Below are 21,732 nucleotides of genomic sequence, written 5' to 3' on the forward strand. Positions count from 1 at the left end.
AGTCACTGTTGCTCAGCTGATGATAATGAGCCAGGTAATGAGGCTCCCAGTCACACAGCCAGTCTATTTGCCCACCTCTCTCCAGCGCCTGCAAGGCATAGCAATGGTTTCTCCTGGAGGCACAGAAGGCCTCCAGCAGCCTCCAGCTTTGTCCACACTCAACCAGTCTTGCTCAAAGTCCTTGAGCAAGCAGGTCTAGCTTAAAACAAAAAAACAAAACAAAAAAAACAGTTCTGGAAGCAGCACTGAGAATGGTCAGCCTGTTGCGCAGCCAGCTGAAGATAATGAACCAGGTAACTAGGCTATCAGCCAGCTGAAGATAATGAGCCTGGTAACAAGGCTTTCAATTTCACGGCCTCTTGATTTGCCTACATCTCCCCAGCTTTCCATGGCATAGCAGTGATTTCTCCTGCAGGGGGTGGGGCTATTTGAACTACGTTTTTGCATGTGTTGAGGTTTGCTGGGTACATCACATGACTATGCTTCCTTTTCTAACAGTTACATCCAAGGCTGGAGCATCAACGGTACAGAATACAACTCAAGCATCATCCCCACCACAGACGCAGGCTTCACAGCCAAATCCTCAGCCGGTGCAAACAACTCATTCCTTTCCTTCTGTGACCCCTGACCACATTGTCCAGACGCCATTACCAGCGCTGGTGCCTCCCCAGCTTCCCCCACCCCCACCTCCCCAGCCTCCTCCTCCCCCTCCCCCTCCTTCAGCTTCTGTCCCCCAACCCATTCAAACACACCAACCAATTATCCCAACTGCTGCACAGCCCATGAAGGTGAGTAAATTACAGCTTTGCTCTTTTGTTTCATTATGGCAAGTGACAGTTTTAGATGAATAGGTGAAATGGCTTGCCAAAAGCTATATTGATCCAGGGCATATTTTTGCTTAAGGTTCTCTCACTACATTCTTGCAGAGTTAGGACTTCCCCCCCATTTAAATTTTGTTTGCCTGTAATCTTCTACCTCTGAAGGTTAGAGAGCAGGGTTATATTAGAATATATGCTGTGCTTGTAGAAGACCCAAGTTCTATCCTTGGTATGTCTCCTTTGGGTCGGGAAAGAATTCTGCATGAGACCAATGGGAGCGGTTGAATCTCAGTGATAGAGCCCATCCTTTGCATTCAGAAGGTTCCAGGTTCAGTTCCTGGTATCTCTAGGTAGGGCTGGGAAAGACTCTTTTTAAAAAAAATTAATTTGTTTAATCATTTTTTCAATACAAACATCAACCGCAAAAGAGACATACAACAAAAACCATAATAACAATAACACAATTTGACAATTCAGATTTGAATACAGTGATATACCTATGACTACACCTTTTAAAACAATATTTTCCCACCTCTCTCTCCTCCCCCTACTTCCCACCACCATCCGCCTTATCGCTTAAATATTAGTTCCAGATTTCTTGATATTTATCCATTCTTATTTTGTGTCGACATGCAATTCGTTTGTATGTAGCTAATCTGTCCATATTATCAATCATGTGCTCAATGAAATCTTTTTGCGGCTCTTCCAATTCATCAAAATAAGGTTTTTTGCTTCTAATATAGCACGATACATCCATTTATTTATTTTTTGACCCCTTGAAATCTCCCATGTTTCCAGAATATAATTTAGAATTAAATTCAGTTCCTCTAAATAACAATTTCTTTTTATTACTCTTGCTATAAATATCCTCACCTCACACCAAAATGATCTTATCAGGCAGTTAATCAACATATGTACTAAGTTCGCCTTTTTACTCCCACATCTCCAGCAGTTGTCTGCACTTGTTATTTTCTTCTGGTATAGTTTTTCTGGAGTCCAGTGGACTCTGAATATTATTTTCTGTTGAATAAGTCTTAATCTTAGATCCATAGAGGCCATTTCTGTTGATTTTATACTTGACTCCCATATATCATTTGTTATCTGTACCCCTAACTCTTCACTCCACTTTTGTCTTATCATATTCTAAATCATGTTTCTTCCTGTTGAGTAGGGTTTTATATAGTGCAAGTGTAGAGTTTTTGTTTTTGTTGCAGAGATTAAATCTTGTAGTAGCGTGGGTGTTTCCGATGCTGCTATAGCATCAGGGCCAAACTGCCTTTCCAACATATGTTTCAATTGGATGTATTGCCATTGTGTTTCACTGGTTAATCCATACTTTACTTGGGAAAAGACTCTTGACAGAAACCCCGGAGAGCCTCTGCCAGACAGTGTGGACAATTCTTGGCTAGATTGTCCAATAGTATGACTCCTATGTTCCTACATAGAGGCATGAATAATTGTCAGTGCTGGGCTGGATGAATCATTGTACTGACTTGGTAAAAGAGAAAACTTATATTATTATATATCTTTTTCTTAAAGTTGATTCCCCCTTCCCCCCAATAGTGTACCCATGCTGAGAGTCACTTCACAAATCTCATTTTACACAAACTAGTAAGCTGCAATTGGCTGGGCACTGCTACGTGTGCACATTCTGCTACGTGTGCACATTCTTAAAATTGTGTGTTTCCTGTATAAAGCATGAAGGAGCCTTGAGCTTTCCCTGGAAATAAAGTGGTTGAAATGTCCTCTGCTACCTTCCTAGAACATCTTTTAAAAATCTTTGAGAGAAATGTGTAACTGTGCAGTCTCACTGTCCCAGGTAAGTCAGCTTGAGCTAAGTAATGCGACACCCATGAACCAGGTGCAATATGTACTCCCTCAGGTGGAAGCCATGTTTTGTACCATGAGGAACCGAAAAGCAACAGAGAGAAAAGCAAAAGTGGTGTAAAGTCCGATTAATACAGCCACTAGATGATGTATTTGATGGCTAAATGTAGACGTTAGTGGTTAGCACAGGTTTTTATATTGGTGTGGTCGTTGCATGGGAAATTGCCCCTCTTTAGTGTGATACAGTTTTAGCCTCTCCAGTGCAGATTCTTAGATATTTGATTCCTATCATTGGTCAGGTCAGTACTGAGGTTTGACCCTTGTTTTTCACCTCTCTCTTTTACATGGAGCTTGCAAGTGAAAACCAGATCTTCCTACTACAGATAACAATTACAACATTTCTAAATGTACTTATTAGGGAATAAGCTCTATTGAGCACAGTAGGACTTACTTCTGAGTAAACTTGGATAGGATTGTGGTGAGTGTTTTGTAAAGGTAGATATAGGTAACGTGATTTTTAAACAACTATGCTTTTCTCAGTTTCAAAACTGGGTATTCAAAATTTTCATCTTGAACAGCACCATTCCAAACAGCATTCAAGTGAAATGAACCTGTAATGAATTCAATTCTCAAAATGTGATGTTTTCATGTCATCAGTTCAGAAACTCTTATCATGTAAACTTAGTACTATTGGGGAGGAAATTAAAACATTCATTTTAAGTGGGCAGCATAAGCTGTCTGTTTAATGTAGCACTTTAGAGTGTTTGCATTGTTTCACATGCATTATCTAAGTCAGGGGTCCTCAGACTATGGTCAAATCCAGCTCGCCTGGGTCCCAAACCCGGCCCACCCGGCCATTGCAGAACCCGCCTCCGTCTTAATTTTTCTAGTTCTGACTTCAGGCGCAGCTGGAGGGCCTAGTAAGTGGGGCGCCGCTGGGCAGCAAAGGACGAGTCCTTCCCAAGAGAGAGGGGCTCCAGCAGGGGTTCTCGTTTCTTCCCCGCCCCAGAGACAGGCTCTTCTTGGCATGCCTTTCCCCCTATTGCCCCTCTGAAATCTCTTAGGGGCGGGAAGCAAGAGGCACGCTGCCCTGGACCCAGCTGCAGCTCCCTTAGTTCCCACTCGCAGGTGCGGCCAGCCTTGAGTCATGTGCAATTAACGCTTCCCCACGTTCCTCTTGGACTCTGTGTCTCCCTGCCTTGTGAGTGCTATGGGGGAGGCTCCTCGGAGGCAGCGGCGAAACCCATCAGCGCACAGGTTTCTCCTTTTGCTGCCCCTCCCGGGCGTTTGTGTGGGAAGAGGTGTGCATGGACAGACCTGTTCTGTAACAATCCTGCCTCCTTTGTTTTTCCTGTTTTTTTGTGCACTACAAATAAAATATGTGCAGTGTGTATAGGAATTCGTTCATATTTTTTTCAAACTATAGTCCGGCCTCCAACAGTGTCTGAGGGACAGTGAACTAGCCCCCTGTTTAAAAAGTTTGAACAAGGTATTACAACCCCTTAATTACAGATGAGAAGCAGAGACTACGGTGCAAGTGTGGGGAATCTTGTTCAGCCCAAGGGCTGCATTCCTCCTGAGCAATCTTTTGGGGGCCATGTGGTGGTGGTGGTAGATGGGGCCAAGGAAAAGGTGGGCATAGCAACAGACATGACTCTAAACTCTGTATAATGGGCTGCATTGCAGCCAAAAGCTTCCACGCGCACACATGTTGTCCTTCCAGGCAAGCATAGTCCAAGGACATTCCACACAAACAAAAGCTGACAAGGGTGCAGAGTAAGTCCAGTGAGGAGGCGTGGCCTGGGAAAGTCCCATAGTCCAGATAGAGAGGCCAGGAGGGCCTTACGTTCCCCGCACCTCACGTAATAGCTTAAGGCCACCTAGTGAATTTATGGCTAAGACGAAGATTTGAACCAGGGGCTTCATGGCACACAGCTACACTGCTGGTCCCCATATTTCACTACACTGGATATTAAGATTTTTATGTGATTTTTAACTGTTTCTCTTTTTCCCGTAAACTTGATACTTACGTTGAATTATATACTTGGCCTAACTATAGTTAAGCAGACATATTTTCTAGAAATCAAAAGTGAGACAAGGGTTAAGAGTTACCTTTGAAAGACGACTCTGCATGTTCTTTTCTCTTCGTTCTTCTTTAGCTTTTATCTTATTGTATCATAAAAAGCTTTATTAAAGTCTTATGGGGAAAAGTGAACCTTTTCCAATGCCATTTTTGTGGGAAGTGTTTGTGATGGTGTTTTCCCCTTTTTATGCGGAGTATTTACTCAGTTGTGAGGATTTCACTTGATCCTATCTAGCCAATACAAGTAACAGAAGGCTACAGAGAGTGTCTGCTTGCTTTTGCAGACAAAAAAAGGCGTGAAGAGGAAAGCAGACACTACAACTCCAACAACAATAGACCCGGTTCATGAGTCCTCATCACTGCCCACAGAACCCAAGGCTGCCAAGACAGGTCCACGAAGAGAAAGCCGACCAGTGAAGCCGCCTAAGAAGGATGTTCCAGACTCTCAGCAGCATGTAGTAGAGAAGAGTAGCAGTAATAAAGTGTCAGAGCAATTAAAATATTGTAGTGGCATCATAAAAGAGATGTTTGCTAAGAAGCATGCTGCCTACGCCTGGCCCTTCTACAAACCTGTGGATGTGGAAGCACTTGGGCTTCATGATTACCGTGATATCATTAAGCATCCCATGGATCTGAGCACAATTAAAGTAAGTGTAGTTTTAAGCTGTGCATGTAGTCTTCTCTGAAAGCCAATACCCACACATCTATACACCTTGTAAGTTATGAAGGAACTGTACCTGTGTTTGCTTGTGCAAGCATGTGCTTGTTTACTGTGTAACTTTAAAATGTTGCTAGACTCCCAGCTCCCATCATCCCTAACCCTTGGCTTTGCTGGTTGAGACTGACAGGAGTTTGATTCCATTAATATCTGGAATGTGAGGGAGTATCATCTGTTTATATTATTCTTTGTGGATAGGGAGGCTTGATTTCTGATTTTGTAGTTCCTCTGGTTTAGACAAGTATTCTTGGCCCTTTTGTCCAGTTACAGTATTTTCAGCTTAATTTCCACTAGAAGGGAGGGTTTGATTTTGGTCGTTGGATGCAAAAAACAACTATGTATGCTGGTCTGTGAAAAATTTAGGTGCAGGTAAATGCACAAATCTTGATCAACCTTGGGATATCTACAGAGGCTGCAAAAAATAGCAGTGAAAGTGACTAGCTTTTCTTCTTCCTCTTCAGCAAGTCCAAAGTACTATCTTTACTGTGGAGGTGACACTAGCAAGTGATTAAGAAACCATTGGCGGTTTTCATCTTTCAGTGAAAGAGCTTCTCCCTATAGTCAGACTTCTCAGCTTCACCACAAATAGGTTATTAATTTCATATCAATTTCAGTCCCACCATGAAGGGACTTCTCCTATTTGTAGCCTTTGCTCAGAGCTAGTATGCTGCTACCATAGGACTTTCCAGAACCAGCAGCAAATGTGCAAGCAATTGTACTACCAGGGTGGAGCTGGGGGACAGTTTTCTTAACAGGGAGAGCACAGATGCTCAGAAGGTGTTCCAGAGCTCACCGTCAATTAATATATAAAGTCATGGGGTAGCACAGTGGGAAAGCTATGTAGTTAGAAATCAACAAAATAGGTTTTGTACACCTGTTAGTGCAGAAAATAATGGCAGCTTTCTTGATGGAATAGAAAAGGGAAAAGTAGAAAGATGATTAGGAGATGATGCCTCACTAATGAGTTGAAAGGCTGAATAGGATTTAAAGCTGTATAGGACTCTGATGACACATGTTCAGTATTAATACATAATAATAAGACTTGCGACAAAATGTTGCCATGTAGAATGCTCCTTTTTAGGGTTCAAGCCATGCTTTCTATGATATAGCACAACTATGGTAAAGTAATCACCATCCCCATCTAATGGGTATACCACATTGTCACATACTCAAAGGGTACGTACCAAGGCAAGTATGGGTCAAGTCCAAAAGCAGAAACTACAAGTTTGAATAGCCATAGGCATGTAATGTGATGAAATATAGGTAGATGGTTGGATTTTAAGCATTAGAGGGCCAGAAGCAGAATTAAATGGTCAAAGCCAGAGAGTCGGTTTCTGAAGGATAATATAGGTGATGCACAGGAGTTTGTTCTTGGCAGAGTTGCTCAGACTGGAGCCGTACACAAGGTCCTATTTAAGACCAGTAGCACCATTATTGGCTTCCAAGCTCAGCTATTTCATCTGCAGTTTCTCTTTCTGATGCTATCAGGGTAACACTGCAGCAACTAAGTTTGACAGTCATTTCATCCGTAAGAATTGGGGGGGGGGGTTCGTTTTGGTTACTCCACTGACCATTGGCTGTGCTACTTATATAGAAATTAATACAGGAAGAAATTCTTCTGGCTTTTTCTTTGTCAGGTTCAGCTTAGGGCTATGGAGTTCCTAGTTGGTCACCTTGTCTGTGCCTAAGGCTTTGCTGTGTGGAAGTGGGGAATGAGGATGAACTACAGAGAAGTAAACATTTTCTGTTTTTGTAAACCAGGCTTCTTGTCAGAGCTACAGGTCTGCTTTTAAAAGTAATTATTAAGACAGATTTGATGTGGAGAGGGGGAATAAATTAATTGAATCTTGTTAATAATTTTGGGCAGAAAGGATAGGTAGGTGGAGGAATAAAGGGAAAAGAGGATGGATTGATGCAAAAGAGTTTCTTCATAAGTTAGACTTCCAGGGGGTGGTAGGGACACACCAACATGGTCAAGAGTGCACTGGCTGGCTGTATTAATGTGGCTATCCCATATATCGGAGACATTGTGAACCAAATTTCCCCAAGATGCCATGTGTAGTTTTATTTGTCAGATGTGCTGCGTTCGTATCAGGGCTAGTGCAAGAGATTGCATCACCCAAGCTGCTGTTGCTCATTCTCTTCATTGCTGTGCTGGCTATAGCACCTCTCCCGCCCCCATTGGCTTTCTGTCTGTTTGTTTTGCTGCTACTTCAGGATGTATTGATCTGATACACAGTGGTACCTCGGGTTACATACACTTCAGGTTACCTACGCTTTAGGTTACAGACTCCGCTAACCCAGAAATAGTACCTCGGGTTAAGAACTTTGCTTCAGGATGAGAACAGAAATCGTGCTCCAGCGGCGCGGCAGCAGTGGGAAGCCCCATTAGCTAAAGTGGTGCTTCAGGTTAAGAACAGTTTCAGGTTAAGAACGGACCTCCGGAACAAATTAAGTACTTAACCCGAGGTACCACTGTACAGACATTCACTTGTGATTACATTATGTTGTGGCGCCAACAAGGCTTCCACCTCTTACCTCCTTCCTCCCTGCCTAGTTCTAGGAAGGTCCTGGAGGGATCCCTACCTCCGAACAATGAATCTGAGATTGGGGTGGGGGACCATGAAAACACATGTGGTGCTGCTTAATGATACTAAAAATGGAATCAGGGAGCTTAAAGTTACTGCAACTCCCTCCAGTCTTGGGCATTATTAGCTGCCACCGCAAACCATGGCAGCACATGTACTTTCATGGCTACTCTGCCCAAAATGCTTTGCTCTGAGAGATGGAACTCCGCCCCCCTCCATTAGTCTTTCCTGGAGGGAGGAGAGAGCTTCAGCGAACAGGCAGCAGCAGGGCCAGCCAAGAGAGGTAAGCAGTGGGCTTCAGGTGGTGTAATTTGCAGTTGCCTCAGTTTGCCTAATCACTAATGGAAGGGCCAACCCAGATTTTCATTGATCTTCCCTTATAGTGGTAACATCCATCTTATTAGCATAGTAAAGAACTTAACATGCAGCTGTGGTGCAAGTACTATTCAAGTAATCTACTCCTGTAGGTGAAGAAAGATGAGATCTTACTCTATTTCTTATCCCTATTTGTTTCTTGCAATAGCTGCCCCTTCTGGCTGTTGGGAAGAGGCAGTTCTCCTGAGTCTTACACTGTGCTACTCAGTGCATCTGGCCTGCTTTCCAAAGACAGGATATATAACTATGGGATTTTAAAAACTTATTACTTAAAAGATTTCTATGTTTCTGCAGTAAGAATGCCAACATTCTATGAATTTCTTTTCAGACTTCTTTCCAGAATGGGCAAATACCTTTCAAGGATCTACTGTCCTATAATAGATTGCTCTCCACAACATTGAGTGTTCTGAGAAATTTCAGAGCAATGTAAACAGTAGTTTACTGCACACATCTCTAAAGTATAACCATTGCCTGTAATAAATCTTGCTGTAGCTTCCTTGTGCATATACCCACAGACAGACACGTGATAGAAGTGCAAAATATTGGTTTCATTGTTCCATATTCTTCATATATTGTATTTGAAATATGAATGGCAGAATTTTATTTTTTTACATTTGTAGTCGAAACTGGAGAACCGGGATTATAGAGATGCTCAGGAATTTGCAGCTGATGTCAGATTGATGTTTTCCAATTGTTACAAGTATAATCCTCCTGATCATGAGGTGGTTGCTATGGCACGGAAACTGCAGGTAAAGAAAATATTTCTTTAAAATTAAGTTCTGTATTAAAATGTTACTTTTTAAGAGTTCAACAAAATCTAATTATCAGAAGAAAATACTGAAATATTAAACTAACATAAAACATGCAATTATAAGCACCAAATATATACATTACTCTAGGCAAAAAATATATCTGTAAAATATGCGTACACCATTTATTTTTCAGTAGGGTCTTGGACATGAGGCCTAGTTTTGAGAAAAGCTCAAAACCTGGTTGACAAACTTTGTGGGGAAAGAGGAGGAATGTGATTCTATTGAGTCTTCTGGCTTTTATCCACTGAGCATGGTATCCTACTGGACTGCCTCTCTGCATTTGGAACAAGGGATACCACTGGTGATTCCACTTTGGGGGAAGTAGTATCCTAAAGGTGGTTGCCGAGTGGGGATTAATGTATATATTGCTTATTGTATTTCTCCAGGATGTATTCGAGATGCGTTTTGCTAAAATGCCAGATGAGCCTGAAGAACCTGTGATTCCAGCTTCCTCTCCAGTAGTGGTGCAGCCTCCACCCAAAGTGCCCCCACCTTCATCCAGTGATAGCAGCAGTGACAGCTCCTCTGATAGTGACAGTTCATCTGATGATTCTGAAGAAGAACGAGCTCAGCGGCTAGCAGAGCTCCAGGAACAGGTAGTCTATTTATGCCTCTGAATCTGCATCACCTTTGGTCCACTTAACTGCAGTTTTCAGGTTTGGAGTAAGGATCTGTTCAGTTCCCTGTATACCCAACCATGTGCAAAGTCTTGGTCTTCTGGCCCACATTGGAGTTCATTATTTTGCAAGCCTGCAACTTGAGACTTCAAAGGAGGAAGAGAACCCAAAGTTCTCAGATCTGTAGCAGGTGAGAAGGGAGAAAAGTGAACATATGTTCTTTATAGCCAGTTGTCATGAGCTTTTTATCCCAGGACTTACAATTTTACTTAAAAGAATCAGGCAGAGTTTACTTTCACACATTCCTCTTGAATGTACTATTGAATTCTAGTGTGAAAAGAGACTGGAATCACTTGGGGTCTATAATTTTTGAGTGGCCTGTTTGACTGAGTCTTCCTCCCAACTTTGGAGCTAGAAAGCTGCTGGGACAATCTCTGCCCACCTTTCTAGCTTCAAAGTTGAAAGGCAGGATTGGTTGCTGACTATGGACAGCACCACACTTTGCTTTGTGAGTGAAATTGTTGAAGCCTGAGAGTCACACTCTTTGCACTGTTGATATGATGTGAGGAGAGAAAAACATGGGCTAAAGGAGAATCTTGACCTTCCATGGCTGTCTTAATTGCTTTAGCAACTAGAGTTAAACACTTCCTTGTTTCTTCCTTTCCTGCTCAATAGACAATATTGCTCATGTAGAATGGGTGAGCTTGATAACATTACACACAAAACTCTTAGTAAAAAAGCAGTTAGATGGGCACCAAAGTAAGCAGAGGGATCAGCACCCCCCTTTTTTTTGCAAGGGGAGATTAAAATGAAGAGATCAGAACAAAATTGTATTGATCTTTATGTCCACCCCTTAGCTTAAAGCAGTGCATGAGCAGTTGGCTGCCCTGTCCCAGCCACAGCAGAACAAACCAAAGAAGAAGGAGAAAGACAAGAAAGAAAAGAAAAAGGAGAAGCACAAAAAGAAAGAAGAAGTAGAAGAGAATAAAAAAAATAAAACCAAGGATCCACCACCTAAGAAGGCCAAGAAAAATAATGGCAGTAACAGTAACTCAAGGTCAGCCTTCTGTGTTCAAATCTATAGTTTATTTGATTTGTTTGGACTGAAGAACAGGTGTGTTGTCAGGATTATGGCAAAACTTCCAATACTTCAAATATCTAAAACCTCTAGTTGAATTCACATTATTTTCAACCATATAGTATTATGAAAGTAAAACTCTAGTTATACAGCACTACCATTTATTTGAGCTTTCTTGGCTTTTAGGAAAACTAAGTATGTACAGGATTTGGTTTTAGCAGATCCTTTAGGCTTACTTCAGCAGTCTCCAGTTTGCGCTCTAGATATTGAGGAGCAATTGAGGACTTTTTGCATGTTAGAAAACCTTAGTATCAGTAAAATCATTTCAAGCAGTCCTTGAACAGGCTGCTGTGTTGGGAAATTGTAATTATGAGGCTGTATCTAACTAAGTTGTGCTTGAGTACACATTGAAATTAATCTACCTAATTTAGTCATGTCCATTAATTTCTATGGGCCTATTTCTGTGGCATTACAAACATTGGATGCAACCCATGATTTATATTGATATATTTGTTTTATATAAGGCTTATATTTTAAGATGCAGAGATCATCACCCAGTGAGAATTGCATGCCTTTCCGTTTTAGAGTAAAGACATAAATTTCTCTAAACTGGCTCCTGGAGTTTTGTCAAATGTGTGTGTTCACTGTGGAATAGGACTACGTTTTTTTAAAAAAAACAGAAACAAAGTTTAGGTTTAAATATAATTAACAGTTAGCTTTTTAAAAATAATAATAATGTTGAGCTGCCAAATGCTATGAGGAGCAAATGGAAGTATAGAGAGTAAATAGGTGTAGAGCAAATTCTGTCCCACTGAGTGGTTCTTTTGGGTCTCTGTGCAGTCCCACTCATGGGGTTTTGCACCTGCACAGAGCCCACTCCAGGAACATTCTGGACCTCAAGGCAGGGAGCTGGCATAAACGCCAGTCTGGATATCTATCAGGTGATGACCTAATTTCTATACTAAGTTTAAGTCATCTCCTTAATGTGCTGTGGCACCTTCAAGAGTGTAGTCTCTATTGCAAATATAGCACATCATTATCTATGCTATTCCTCCCTTACCCACTTTCATAACAAACTAAAATTGTATTTGCATTCTGCAAATACGAGTTGCTCCCCTGTGATTTTCTTCTTCTTTTGCTATATGTCATTTTATATGTACTGTTATTTTGCTGAAACAGTAATACTTTGCATTTATATAGCCCCCTTAGTATTCAGTGATTTTCATATATATTATCTTGGTAATCCTTACATTAACTCTGGAAAAGAGGTCATTATTGTTTCCAAATTGCAAGTGGGTTGAGGGTATGAGATAATGGCTTGTCTAAGGCCACCTAGTAAGGCTATATAACTAAGGTAAGATTTGAACTGTAAAGTTATTGACTTTCAGCTTAGATTATTAGGCATTTGACTATACCAGATTTCAGAATATAGTAGACAATGCTAACAAATTGCAAACATAATTAACAACACACTTTAGAATAGCATTTTGCTGTCTGTCTAAAATCATTGTTTTGTAAAATAATGCATTAATAATTGTTCTTTAAGTAGTAAGAAGGAGCCTGTGACTCTGAAGAACACCAAGCCACCTCCTGCTTATGAGTCTGAGGAGGAGGAGAAATGTAAACCAATGTCTTACGAAGAAAAGAGACAGTTGAGTCTGGACATTAACAAACTCCCTGGCGAAAAGCTAGGCCGGGTTGTCCATATCATCCAGTCAAGAGAACCCACACTGAAAAACTCCAATCCTGATGAGATTGAAATTGACTTTGAGACATTAAAGGCGTCCACATTGCGGGAGCTGGAAAGATATGTAACATCTTGTTTACGGAAAAAGAGGAAACCTCAAGGTACCTTTCAAGCTCAGAGCAGTTGTGTTACATTCCAGCGCTGTGTATTAAATCTCTTGCCACTGTATAGAGAGATGGGGGAACATATTAGTATTCAGGCACTATAAACTCATGCAAGGAAAAAGCATCCCTCATTCCGGAGTTGCAGCCATTCCAGCAAATGATGGATTAGATTAATAATAAAGAACAGATCTATTAGATGTTATCACTGGACTTTCTTGATGGCCTATGATACAGGCCATTGAATCATAGTGTTCCTCAGTTTATAACTATATTACAAATATTTTCTCTTTAAACAGCTATAAAAACATACCATATTTCTATTTTATGCCATTGTAGCCTGTTTTAACCGTTTTGTAAAACTTATGAATGTTCTATTTATTATGAAACTGTTCACCACAGTTGCAGAACCAAAGCAATGAACCAAGGCTCTATGATGCTTCTCCATTGCTGGAAATTATTAAAAGTTTTTGTATTAATAATTGACTATTTTCGCATACACATTATTCAAAGGAAGGACAAACTTTCTAAAAGAGGTGCACAGCAGAAAATAAATGCATTTTGAAGTAGTTATTACTATTTGAGAAATCTGACAGTTTTTAAAAGGTTTCCTTTTTTGTATCTAGAGTCCCATTAATTCTGCGTTGTTTTTAAAGGACTATATAACAAGGCAGATTTTTCTTTTACATGTTTTATGTTGAAGCCTTGGAAAGAAAAAGGACAGCATGGCAGCACATTCTCCCTGCCCTTTTGAAAATATTGCTTCATTTAGCCCAATTAAAAACGTATCAGTATGCACAAATCTTCCACAGGGAAAAGAGTAGCAAGGCCATAGTGTTTAAGGGGAATACTGCATAGCACAAGAATGGGTTCTGGATTATATTCTTATCCAATGACAATATTGTGCTATTATCTTGTTGCAGCAGAGAAATTGGATGTAATTGCTGGTTCCTCTAAAATGAAGGGGTTCTCCTCCTCAGAGTCTGAGAGCACCAGTGAGTCCAGCTCCTCCGACAGTGAAGATTCAGAAACAGGTTAGATGCAGATTATTTATAGACTCAGTCCTATACCTGTTTCCTGTATAAATAAATATGTTTTTAGTATGGCTTCGTCTTCTTAATTTTTATTTTTTATTTTTTGGTCTTTGTAAAGCAGTATATACAGTATATTTTCTGTATACGAAGCTTACCCAGTTTGGATCCAACGTTATAAAGAGGGTATCACATCTGATTGCTTCAAAATGCACTGAACAATGCTTTATTAATTTAGGATAGCAGAGCCACTTTATAATTCGTGCTACGGTACCATTTTATGTGTCTGATGGTTCAGATTCACAGCTTTAAAAAAAGAATATTTTCTAAACTGGCTTCTCATCTAGAGAGTAAGATACACTTTTATTAGTGAACGTTCAGTCAGCTTGCCAGAAGGTAGATCCAGTGTATGATCGTGTATTGGAAAGATGGCACTGAGAAGTTATTGGGGGAAAATAGACTGAATGCAGGGCAATCATCGTACTGAAAAGCTTTGTTATTTCTGATTAACATTGCCTCAGTATATTTTTGCTGTTAACTTTGAGAGCTCTTACAGGTTTCATTTGATACTCCTCATGTGACCCTAAAGTTGTTGTTCTTTTATTTGAATGATGCACTTAGTTTCATGCTAACAATCAATATTTTAAAATTAATAAGTATGGCAGAATAAAATTCTGTGCACTCTTTGCATTAGACCTGCAGTTCTTGCATGAACTGCAAAAGCATTTTACAGTAAGTTCTTCAAAGATTGACTTACCTTAAGTTTTATTCATCAAAGCCATAGGCTGGATCCAGACATTGGATTCAGCAGTGGGTTCCTTCTGGTGGAGAGCAGGGAGGTGATTTTTGTCAATTACATCCTTCTCACTGTAATCCCCAGTGCCACTTGCCTGTGGAATTGTGTGAGATGTGCTGCTGGGGACTGCAGGGGAAGGTGTAATCATATTTTAGGATAGGCTTGCACATTAGTGTGCTGAGGGTGGGTGGGGGAAAATTGACATTTTCAATTAGTATAAGCAGTAATAGTTTCACTGACCTTTTCCTATGTTTAAAATGGTAAATTGTGTTCAACTGAAGTTTTAGAAGACACTGTTCTGTGTCGCAAAAGGAGCTTCTATAGACTGCAAGAGGCCCATTCCTAGTATCTATATACATATGTGAAAAGGCTCTTGAGTTTGTTTAGAGATGGATGATGATGATGATGATGATTCCTAGGGTGTTTTTTCCCTCATGTTGGCAGGAATGATAGGAATTTGGCTATGCAGATAATAGGACAGCCAGATGCAAAAGAGGACAAAGGCTCCTTCCTGCATTTTTAACAACTGCATAGAAGGAATTTTAGTTGGTGTACCTTATCATGCAATCTACACCTGCAGAACTTCTCTCTTCTGCAAAACTATTAAAGGTGCATGAGCTGTATTCTCTCTCGCATCTGGTTGCCCTAGCAGGTACTTTTCAGAAGATGCTTTTAAATTAAAAATTATTTTCAGATTTATTTGATCTTCCATGTTTTGTTTTTTACTCTGTTCCTTGGACTGTCTTGAATTTCAATAGCAAGCTTCTTTAAATGGCAATTAGACTAGGTTTTCTGTGAAACAAAAATGCTCTACCAGTTTATATGTGAGCAAGGTATTTTACAGTATAAGTTTGATTAAATACTTTATTTGTGTTGTTCTTAAAACATAAATTTATATGATTTAAATGCTTTTCTTCATATTGATCAGAAATTGGTACTAGGAGATGTTCTCCAGCTCTTGATCAGCCCTAAAACAAAGGTCCCTGACTGGTAGAAGAAAAAGGTCTCATTTTAACTTGTACAGTTTGTTTTCTCGAAGCAAGTTTGATCTCATTAGAGTGAATTTAACTTAAGAATCCTCAGTGTTCATAGTAGACGTAAGAGTAAATTGAGGTTTTCCCCAGAACATTCATTTTAATGCTTTAAAAAACAAAAACAAGAGAGGCAGAAAGCTTGGTCTTCATTTTACTATCAGGTCACAAACCTTGCTAGTAATGCTTGTATACAAGAATGTATTTAGTTATCCAATCTGAATGATATTTATGCCTACCCAGCTGCCTAATAAGCATAATATATATGAATGACTCAGAAAAGAGTGGCATATTCCTGCTTTTTTCTCACCAGTTGTTAGATAATGCTTATAAAAACAAGTGGCATAAACTCTTTTAATTTAAAAAGCAGTTTGGGAATCTGGTGAAAGCATTTCAAAAAGCATCTATCTGTGATGTATACTTGGTATTTTCCCTCTGGGAGTCCCTTTAAAAAAAATATTGCAAAATTCCTGTTGCTTTTTAAACTCGGGGGATGTTAAAAAGTTTGGTGTTCTCTTGGACAAGTGCCAAGAAGAGGTGGGTATGTGCAGGTGCTACAGATACCATGACTAAAGCAGGCAGTAAAAAGAGGAACTTCTTCACAGTGGAACACAAATTATGGACATTCCATCCTAGATACATCTTCCCCGTTTTTATTTATTTGCAACAGTTTGACTCACTGTGTTGGTTGTTTTAATCTGCTATGGGTTGTTTTTTATAAGCAACCTTCAAGATGTCTATAGTGTGGGGGGGCGGGGTTATCCTGGGATGCCTCCAGTGTATTACTTAATATTTTAATTCTGCCTGTTTTTATACATGTTTTAGTTAAAAAACATTAACCATGCCTGAGGTAATAGAGTTCTACATACGGGGAAACTCTGTCGTACTTTTAAAAGTTTGTAAAACTAACAATTGAGACCGTATACCAATTTCACATTAAAATATTGTAGCGCAAGGTTATTTCAGAAGTAACATCTGATTTTGAGGTTGAAGTCCACTTTAGGGGATTTAAGTTTAGTTTTGTAATGCATTGATTGCCCATACATGTTCTTTGTGCATGTTTGGTTATACGCAATATGTCATATACCAAGTATAAAAAGGAAGTGTGGATTGTGTCCAATTAAATCATTGCACATACAGTATGACTTCTGTGACTACAAGTGAAACCGCCCCCCCCCAAGCACTCCCAGTCAGCTCCAGGAGTTCCCCTGGGCCTTCAGAGCAGATTGGGAGGAGGGGGGGGAGAGGGAAGGGAAGTTCCATTATTTTCATGGATGTCATTCTGCATGTGCAGTGATTTAGTTGCATATAACCCATTGATTTCTTCCACAATCATCCAAATCAATAGAGCACTTTATACTTGGGGAGGGAAAGGGATTTAAAGTGTTGGGGAATCCCTGTTGCACAGAAAAATCATATAAGCCATAGGAAACAAATTTATCTAGTGGCATCAATTAGCCATCATTCATATAGGTGAATCCAACTAAACACATTTGGGATTTTTGCTGCATTAGAAAGGTTCAAAGAGTCTAATAATAAGATAGATCTTTCTTACCAATATTTGAATTGTTTTAAACTTTTACTTATAAGGCTTGTTAATTCTATCCAACAGTGTTGCTCTGATGATGGTGTCTGTCAACAGAATAGGAAGGGGAGCAATGTTAATCAATTCTCCTTCCTTCTCTGCTGATCCTCTCTTCTGTCCAAAGGATTTCCCAACCCTCTGGGGCAGGTTTTGGGAAGGCAGTTGCAGAGATGGATCCAGAGTGTCCCATCTGCAGAAAGAACTGAGTGGGGAGGAGGCAGCTTATGTTGATTCCTCCTTCAGCCCCTGCCTCACCTCCTGTGCTGTTCTGGTAACGCTGTGGAGCAGCTTACAGGGGGCTGGCTGCAGGAGGGAGGAGAAATTTACAAAACTTGCCTCATGCCCAGAGGGAGTGTCCCATGAATAGAACTCCGCTCACAGGAACTCTAGGTCCCATAAAATATGTATGGTTTTAAATCAGATATAAAACAAGCAATATTACCTTGGGTTTGATTGTTGTAAATGGCTTGTAGAGGTATCTTAACCTCTTGATCTGTGCTGCTGGTGACAGTTAGATGCCCATCTGCTGACCTTGCTGTCTCCACCCATGGAAAACTTAGGAAGTGGAAAGCTAGCACGGTGGTGGCCTCACTGGCGGTAGAAAGCATAGGGTCCTGAAATGGGGGGGGGGCAGAGTTGGCCATGGATCTGCTTAGATTCAAAGCTGCTTCATTTCTCTGAGAGGGACCTCATCTAGGCCCCTTACCTAAATCAGTCTGAAGCTGGCATTACTAACCCCTCATTATCAAAACAGGGCTATTGAAATAATTAAAGCACTTTCAAGTTTAGCTGGACTATGATATGTTGATGCTTTTTTATTTTTAGTGAATTCTTCTTTCTTCTTTTGTCTTGACTTGCAAACAATAGACTCTTCTTACATGAACCTAGTTCTTAAGATCCAGCAGGTGAGGATCTAAGAGCAGGTTCAGACTTCAGGTGAAGAGTAGATTCAGTTGTGAATTCACCCCATATGTCATAAGTGGTCTGAGTCCACAAGAGAAGCAAACCTAACTCCATCATAGTTTAGACTAGTGCTTATCTGAACCTGAGGAGGAAGAAGAAAGAGGATTGTATCCAAGTAAACTCTACTGAGAGTAGAGCTACTGAAATGATTAGATCTAAGTTAGTATGAACTTAGTTGGCTACAACTCAGAGTTTGCCCTGTCCTTGTAATTAGAGTATGTTCTTACTTGAATGAGCCTTCAGTGTTCTTCAGTAGCATTTGATATCTTGTAATAAATTAGAGTACCTTCACCAAATGAATTTACAGTAATACTTTCAGTATGACCCCATCTGACAGCTTTCTCAATATTGTTTTTTAATTCTAAAACCTGTGCTACAGGAAATGAGAAACATTTCCAGTTAAATATGTTGAACTGTGAAATTTTCAACAACAGATAAAGACCCCTTCATCGTCTGTTTAACTCGCTGCTCGTTTTCCCTCCTTTTCTATTTTGTGGAAAGAAGGTTTTGTTGGCATAGTATGTAATGAATTTTAATATTTTTAACTATTGTAGTGTTGATTTTTGTGCACAGGCATGGTCCTCACAATAAACGGATTTGATTGATTGATTTGAACAACAGATAAACTTCCAAATGTCATGCATTGTGGCTGGCTAAATCTTAGCATATGGTAGACAAGTATCTTTTTGCCGTTTGCTTATTTCTCATCAAGCTGCCTTTGATTTGGAGTACAATATGAGTCCCTTTTACTGGTTGTCATGTAGCTTGTGGTCTGTTGCAGACTTTTTTCTGTGTCTGAACTCATGTGACTCCAGTTTCTTACATACATTCATGACCTCTCAGCATGTTACTTAAGAGTTATCTAGGCTGATGGAGACCTTTGCAAAAAAATTTAGATCCCTGTTTTGGTTTATACCCACAGAGTTGTTTGTTACATGAGAAGCCTCTTCTATGAGTAAACATTCTTATATGCTATGACCATGATCTAGAGGTATGTGTGCAACAGAGTTTTCTTGTCTGTTTCCCTTCCAACAGCTCCTACTGAACCTCCTCCAAACTACTTTTTTAAAACCTCTTCCAATTTTAAAAAGCAGTTTAGTGGTTTGGCATGAAAGCTGCTGAAGGATTGGCTTCACTGGTTGACAGCCAATATAAATTGGGTTGTCTGGTTTCATTCTGAATTGCCCCACTTTGATCATACCTCTCCTAGTAGTAGGAAGGTGGAATCTCTCTTTTCATGCTGCAGGTTGGAGTAGGCTAGTAACCCTCATTTAGGAGGAGTGATATTTCGGGTAGGAAATCCTCCTTTAAAAAGAAAAAGTATTTAATGTTAGTTTGCTGCTGCAAAGCTTCACAGGTCTTTGTTGCATCTACAGAGCTTCTGTGTGAAAAAGGATTCGCTATTCTGATCCGTATCAGGTACAGCTCTGCATATGTTCTGTGGAAGCCCATCTACATGGGAGCTCTGTTTGATAAGCAGCTGCTGGATTGTCTTCAAGATTATAACATAACCATTAGGTTATTTAATTTCAACAAGGGTACTTTATACTTACAGTCCTCTACACTTTCCCCCTACAAACCAGAATTTTTTAATTCTTAGAAACAAAGCACCAGCATTATAAATAGTTGTCTCAAAAGTATATTTTCAGTATGGTTGCATATATGCATACCTGAAGGCAGATCAAACAATATCTAAAATTTTAATCTTTTTTGTACTAATGACTTGTAATAGAATTATTCAGTGTACATACTGTCAATGGCAAGAAACACGTATGTATAAAGTTGATCTAATCTAAGCTTTTAGGATTAGGGAGGCTACATATTGAAATGATTGCCTTTGTGCATACAACACTACAGCACAGTGCTTTCTAACATTTCAGTAAAGGTTCTTCATTTATAAAAACTATTCAGGGCTTTTGAAATATATTGTCTTTATTAGTATTGTTAAATTGTTTTTTCGATTTTGCATTTGTTTCTGTCATTTGTTTTTTAATTTTTCTGAAGGGATAGATATGATAAAGGCTTGATTTTTTTTATTGGAATGTATAAATGCATGTTTTTAGCAAAGCTGTAATTCTGCTTTCCCTTATGCACAAGTGTGAACTGTTCAAAGTGCATTTGATAACGAATTGACTGTCTGCTGTCATTTTTATTCAGCTGTTCAGTTATTTTACCTTTACAAATAATAATTTATCAGTAATTTATATAATCTGTTTTTCTATTTTATCTGCATGCTTATGATTTAACAATGATGTAATCACAATAATTTTAAAATAAGTTGTATAGTATCTCTATTTTTGTTCTAAAATAATAAAAATAAATAAAGAATTTGGTTTGCTACAGAAAATGTACCTGTTGTAAGATAACTAAAATTGTAGTTTTTAACCTGTCATTTCAAAATGGGGAAAATTACTTTTCACATTCTATACTAGTACCAGTCACTGTTGCTACTTCTCCTAAGGAAATCAAATAAACATATAAGATGACATATAAACTAGTTGGACCTTGATGCTTTTGAGAAAGCACTCACTAGCTTACCTGGAAAATAAAACAACTTTTCTTTTCTTTTTTTTTAACACACCAGGCTTATTTTACTGAAAATCCCTTGTAGGATCTGATGACCAAAATAGGACCTTCTCAATGAACTCTGATTTTCATTCTGCGGGACTGAAAAGTGCAAATGCCAAAGCCTCTCCAAACTACTCTGTGCATGTGTGAAAGACACTTCTGCACACACAAGGCAGGAAGTTTGACCATTTTTCTACCCTGCCCTACAAACTTTGGGGCCCCCTGAAAGCTATTCCAGAGGGTCCACTAGCCTTTGGGTGGAGCCCTTCAGCTTGTATGGGAGCTGCCACTGGAACAGGGGAGAAGATAAGCCCCCTTAGCACAAGCAGAAGCAACCATGTGATACTTGGAATGCTGGTCAAGGTCTATAGAGGAAGTTAATCAGGTTTTGTATACATGTGGGAAGTGGGGCTTTTGAATTACTTTATGGTCATTCTAACAATTTTAAATAAGCTGAAAACTGCATTAAAATTCAGAAAGTGCAGTTCATAAAGTGTGTTGTGTTTGGATGTTTTTGTATTATTTAAAATTAAGCATTATCTTACCTAGACAAGTGTGCTGTTATCAAAACATTTCAGTAACTATTCCAGTTGAAACAAAGAAAACCTTCACTTCTGCCTCTGCTTGTTCCTTATTTTGAATAGTGAAATGCTGATGGTGCTACTTGATGATCCAGCTTCTTCTCACATATGTGACAGTGAACTTCATAGTATCTTGTGCACAGATTCATTAGTTTGTCACACATTTGTGTAATTCTACTGAAGGGTGTACTAAATATTTAAATCACAGCATGAAACACTGACACATAAAGTACCCATTAGACCCCCAGAAGAAAGCTGCATTTCAGGAATAGACAGCTGTCAAGTCACCAAGTGATCAGGCTGAAATGATGCCAGAAATAATTTAAATAACCATATCAGTTTTTTCAGGTTGCTTAAGTTGAATGCTTGCCCTTAACAATCTCCTCCCCCCCCCCTTGTATTGTTTACACACA

General features: G+C 39.6%; 1 protein-coding gene and 2 long non-coding RNA genes across 14 annotated transcripts in view; 2 read left to right on the forward strand and 1 right to left on the reverse strand.

Annotated features, from left to right (window-relative positions):
- The window catches only part of BRD4 (bromodomain containing 4), a 70,867-nt gene that overhangs the window by 35,828 nt on the left and 13,307 nt on the right, over positions 1–21,732 (forward strand). For 4 of the 5 annotated variants that reach the window (XM_081848636.1, XM_081848639.1, XM_081848638.1 and 1 more), the window contains exons 6-12: positions 499–788; positions 5,013–5,375; positions 9,030–9,158; positions 9,608–9,817; positions 10,696–10,895; positions 12,463–12,764; positions 13,688–13,798. In XM_081848636.1, the coding sequence (XP_081704762.1) occupies positions 499–788; positions 5,013–5,375; positions 9,030–9,158; positions 9,608–9,817; positions 10,696–10,895; positions 12,463–12,764; positions 13,688–13,798 (1,605 nt within the window). The remainder of the gene's footprint in view (positions 1–498; positions 789–5,012; positions 5,376–9,029; positions 9,159–9,607; positions 9,818–10,695; positions 10,896–12,462; positions 12,765–13,687; positions 13,799–21,732) is intronic. The other variant, XM_081848640.1, reaches the window with a different exon arrangement.
- Positions 8,937–21,732, reverse strand: part of LOC309334475 — a 41,718-nt gene continuing 28,922 nt past the window's right edge. For 2 of the 8 annotated variants that reach the window (XR_014153105.1, XR_014153108.1), the window contains exons 3-4: positions 12,769–12,826; positions 8,937–9,152 (exon numbers count right to left, since the gene is read on the reverse strand). This is a non-coding gene — a long non-coding RNA (uncharacterized lncRNA). Of the gene's footprint in view, positions 9,153–9,849; positions 10,020–12,768; positions 12,827–17,649; positions 17,822–19,371; positions 19,476–21,732 lie in introns of all 8 variants that reach the window. The other 6 variants (XR_014153104.1, XR_014153103.1, XR_014153107.1 and 3 more) reach the window with 6 other exon arrangements.
- Positions 18,786–21,233, forward strand: LOC309334483. Its single transcript, XR_014153118.1, has 2 exons — positions 18,786–19,161; positions 20,755–21,233. It is a non-coding gene; the product is annotated as an uncharacterized lncRNA (long non-coding RNA).

Source organism: Podarcis erhardii (assembly GCF_964252035.2).
Source record: "Podarcis erhardii genome assembly, chromosome: 2".
In the NCBI taxonomy this organism is placed as follows: Eukaryota; Metazoa; Chordata; class Lepidosauria; order Squamata; family Lacertidae; genus Podarcis; species Podarcis erhardii.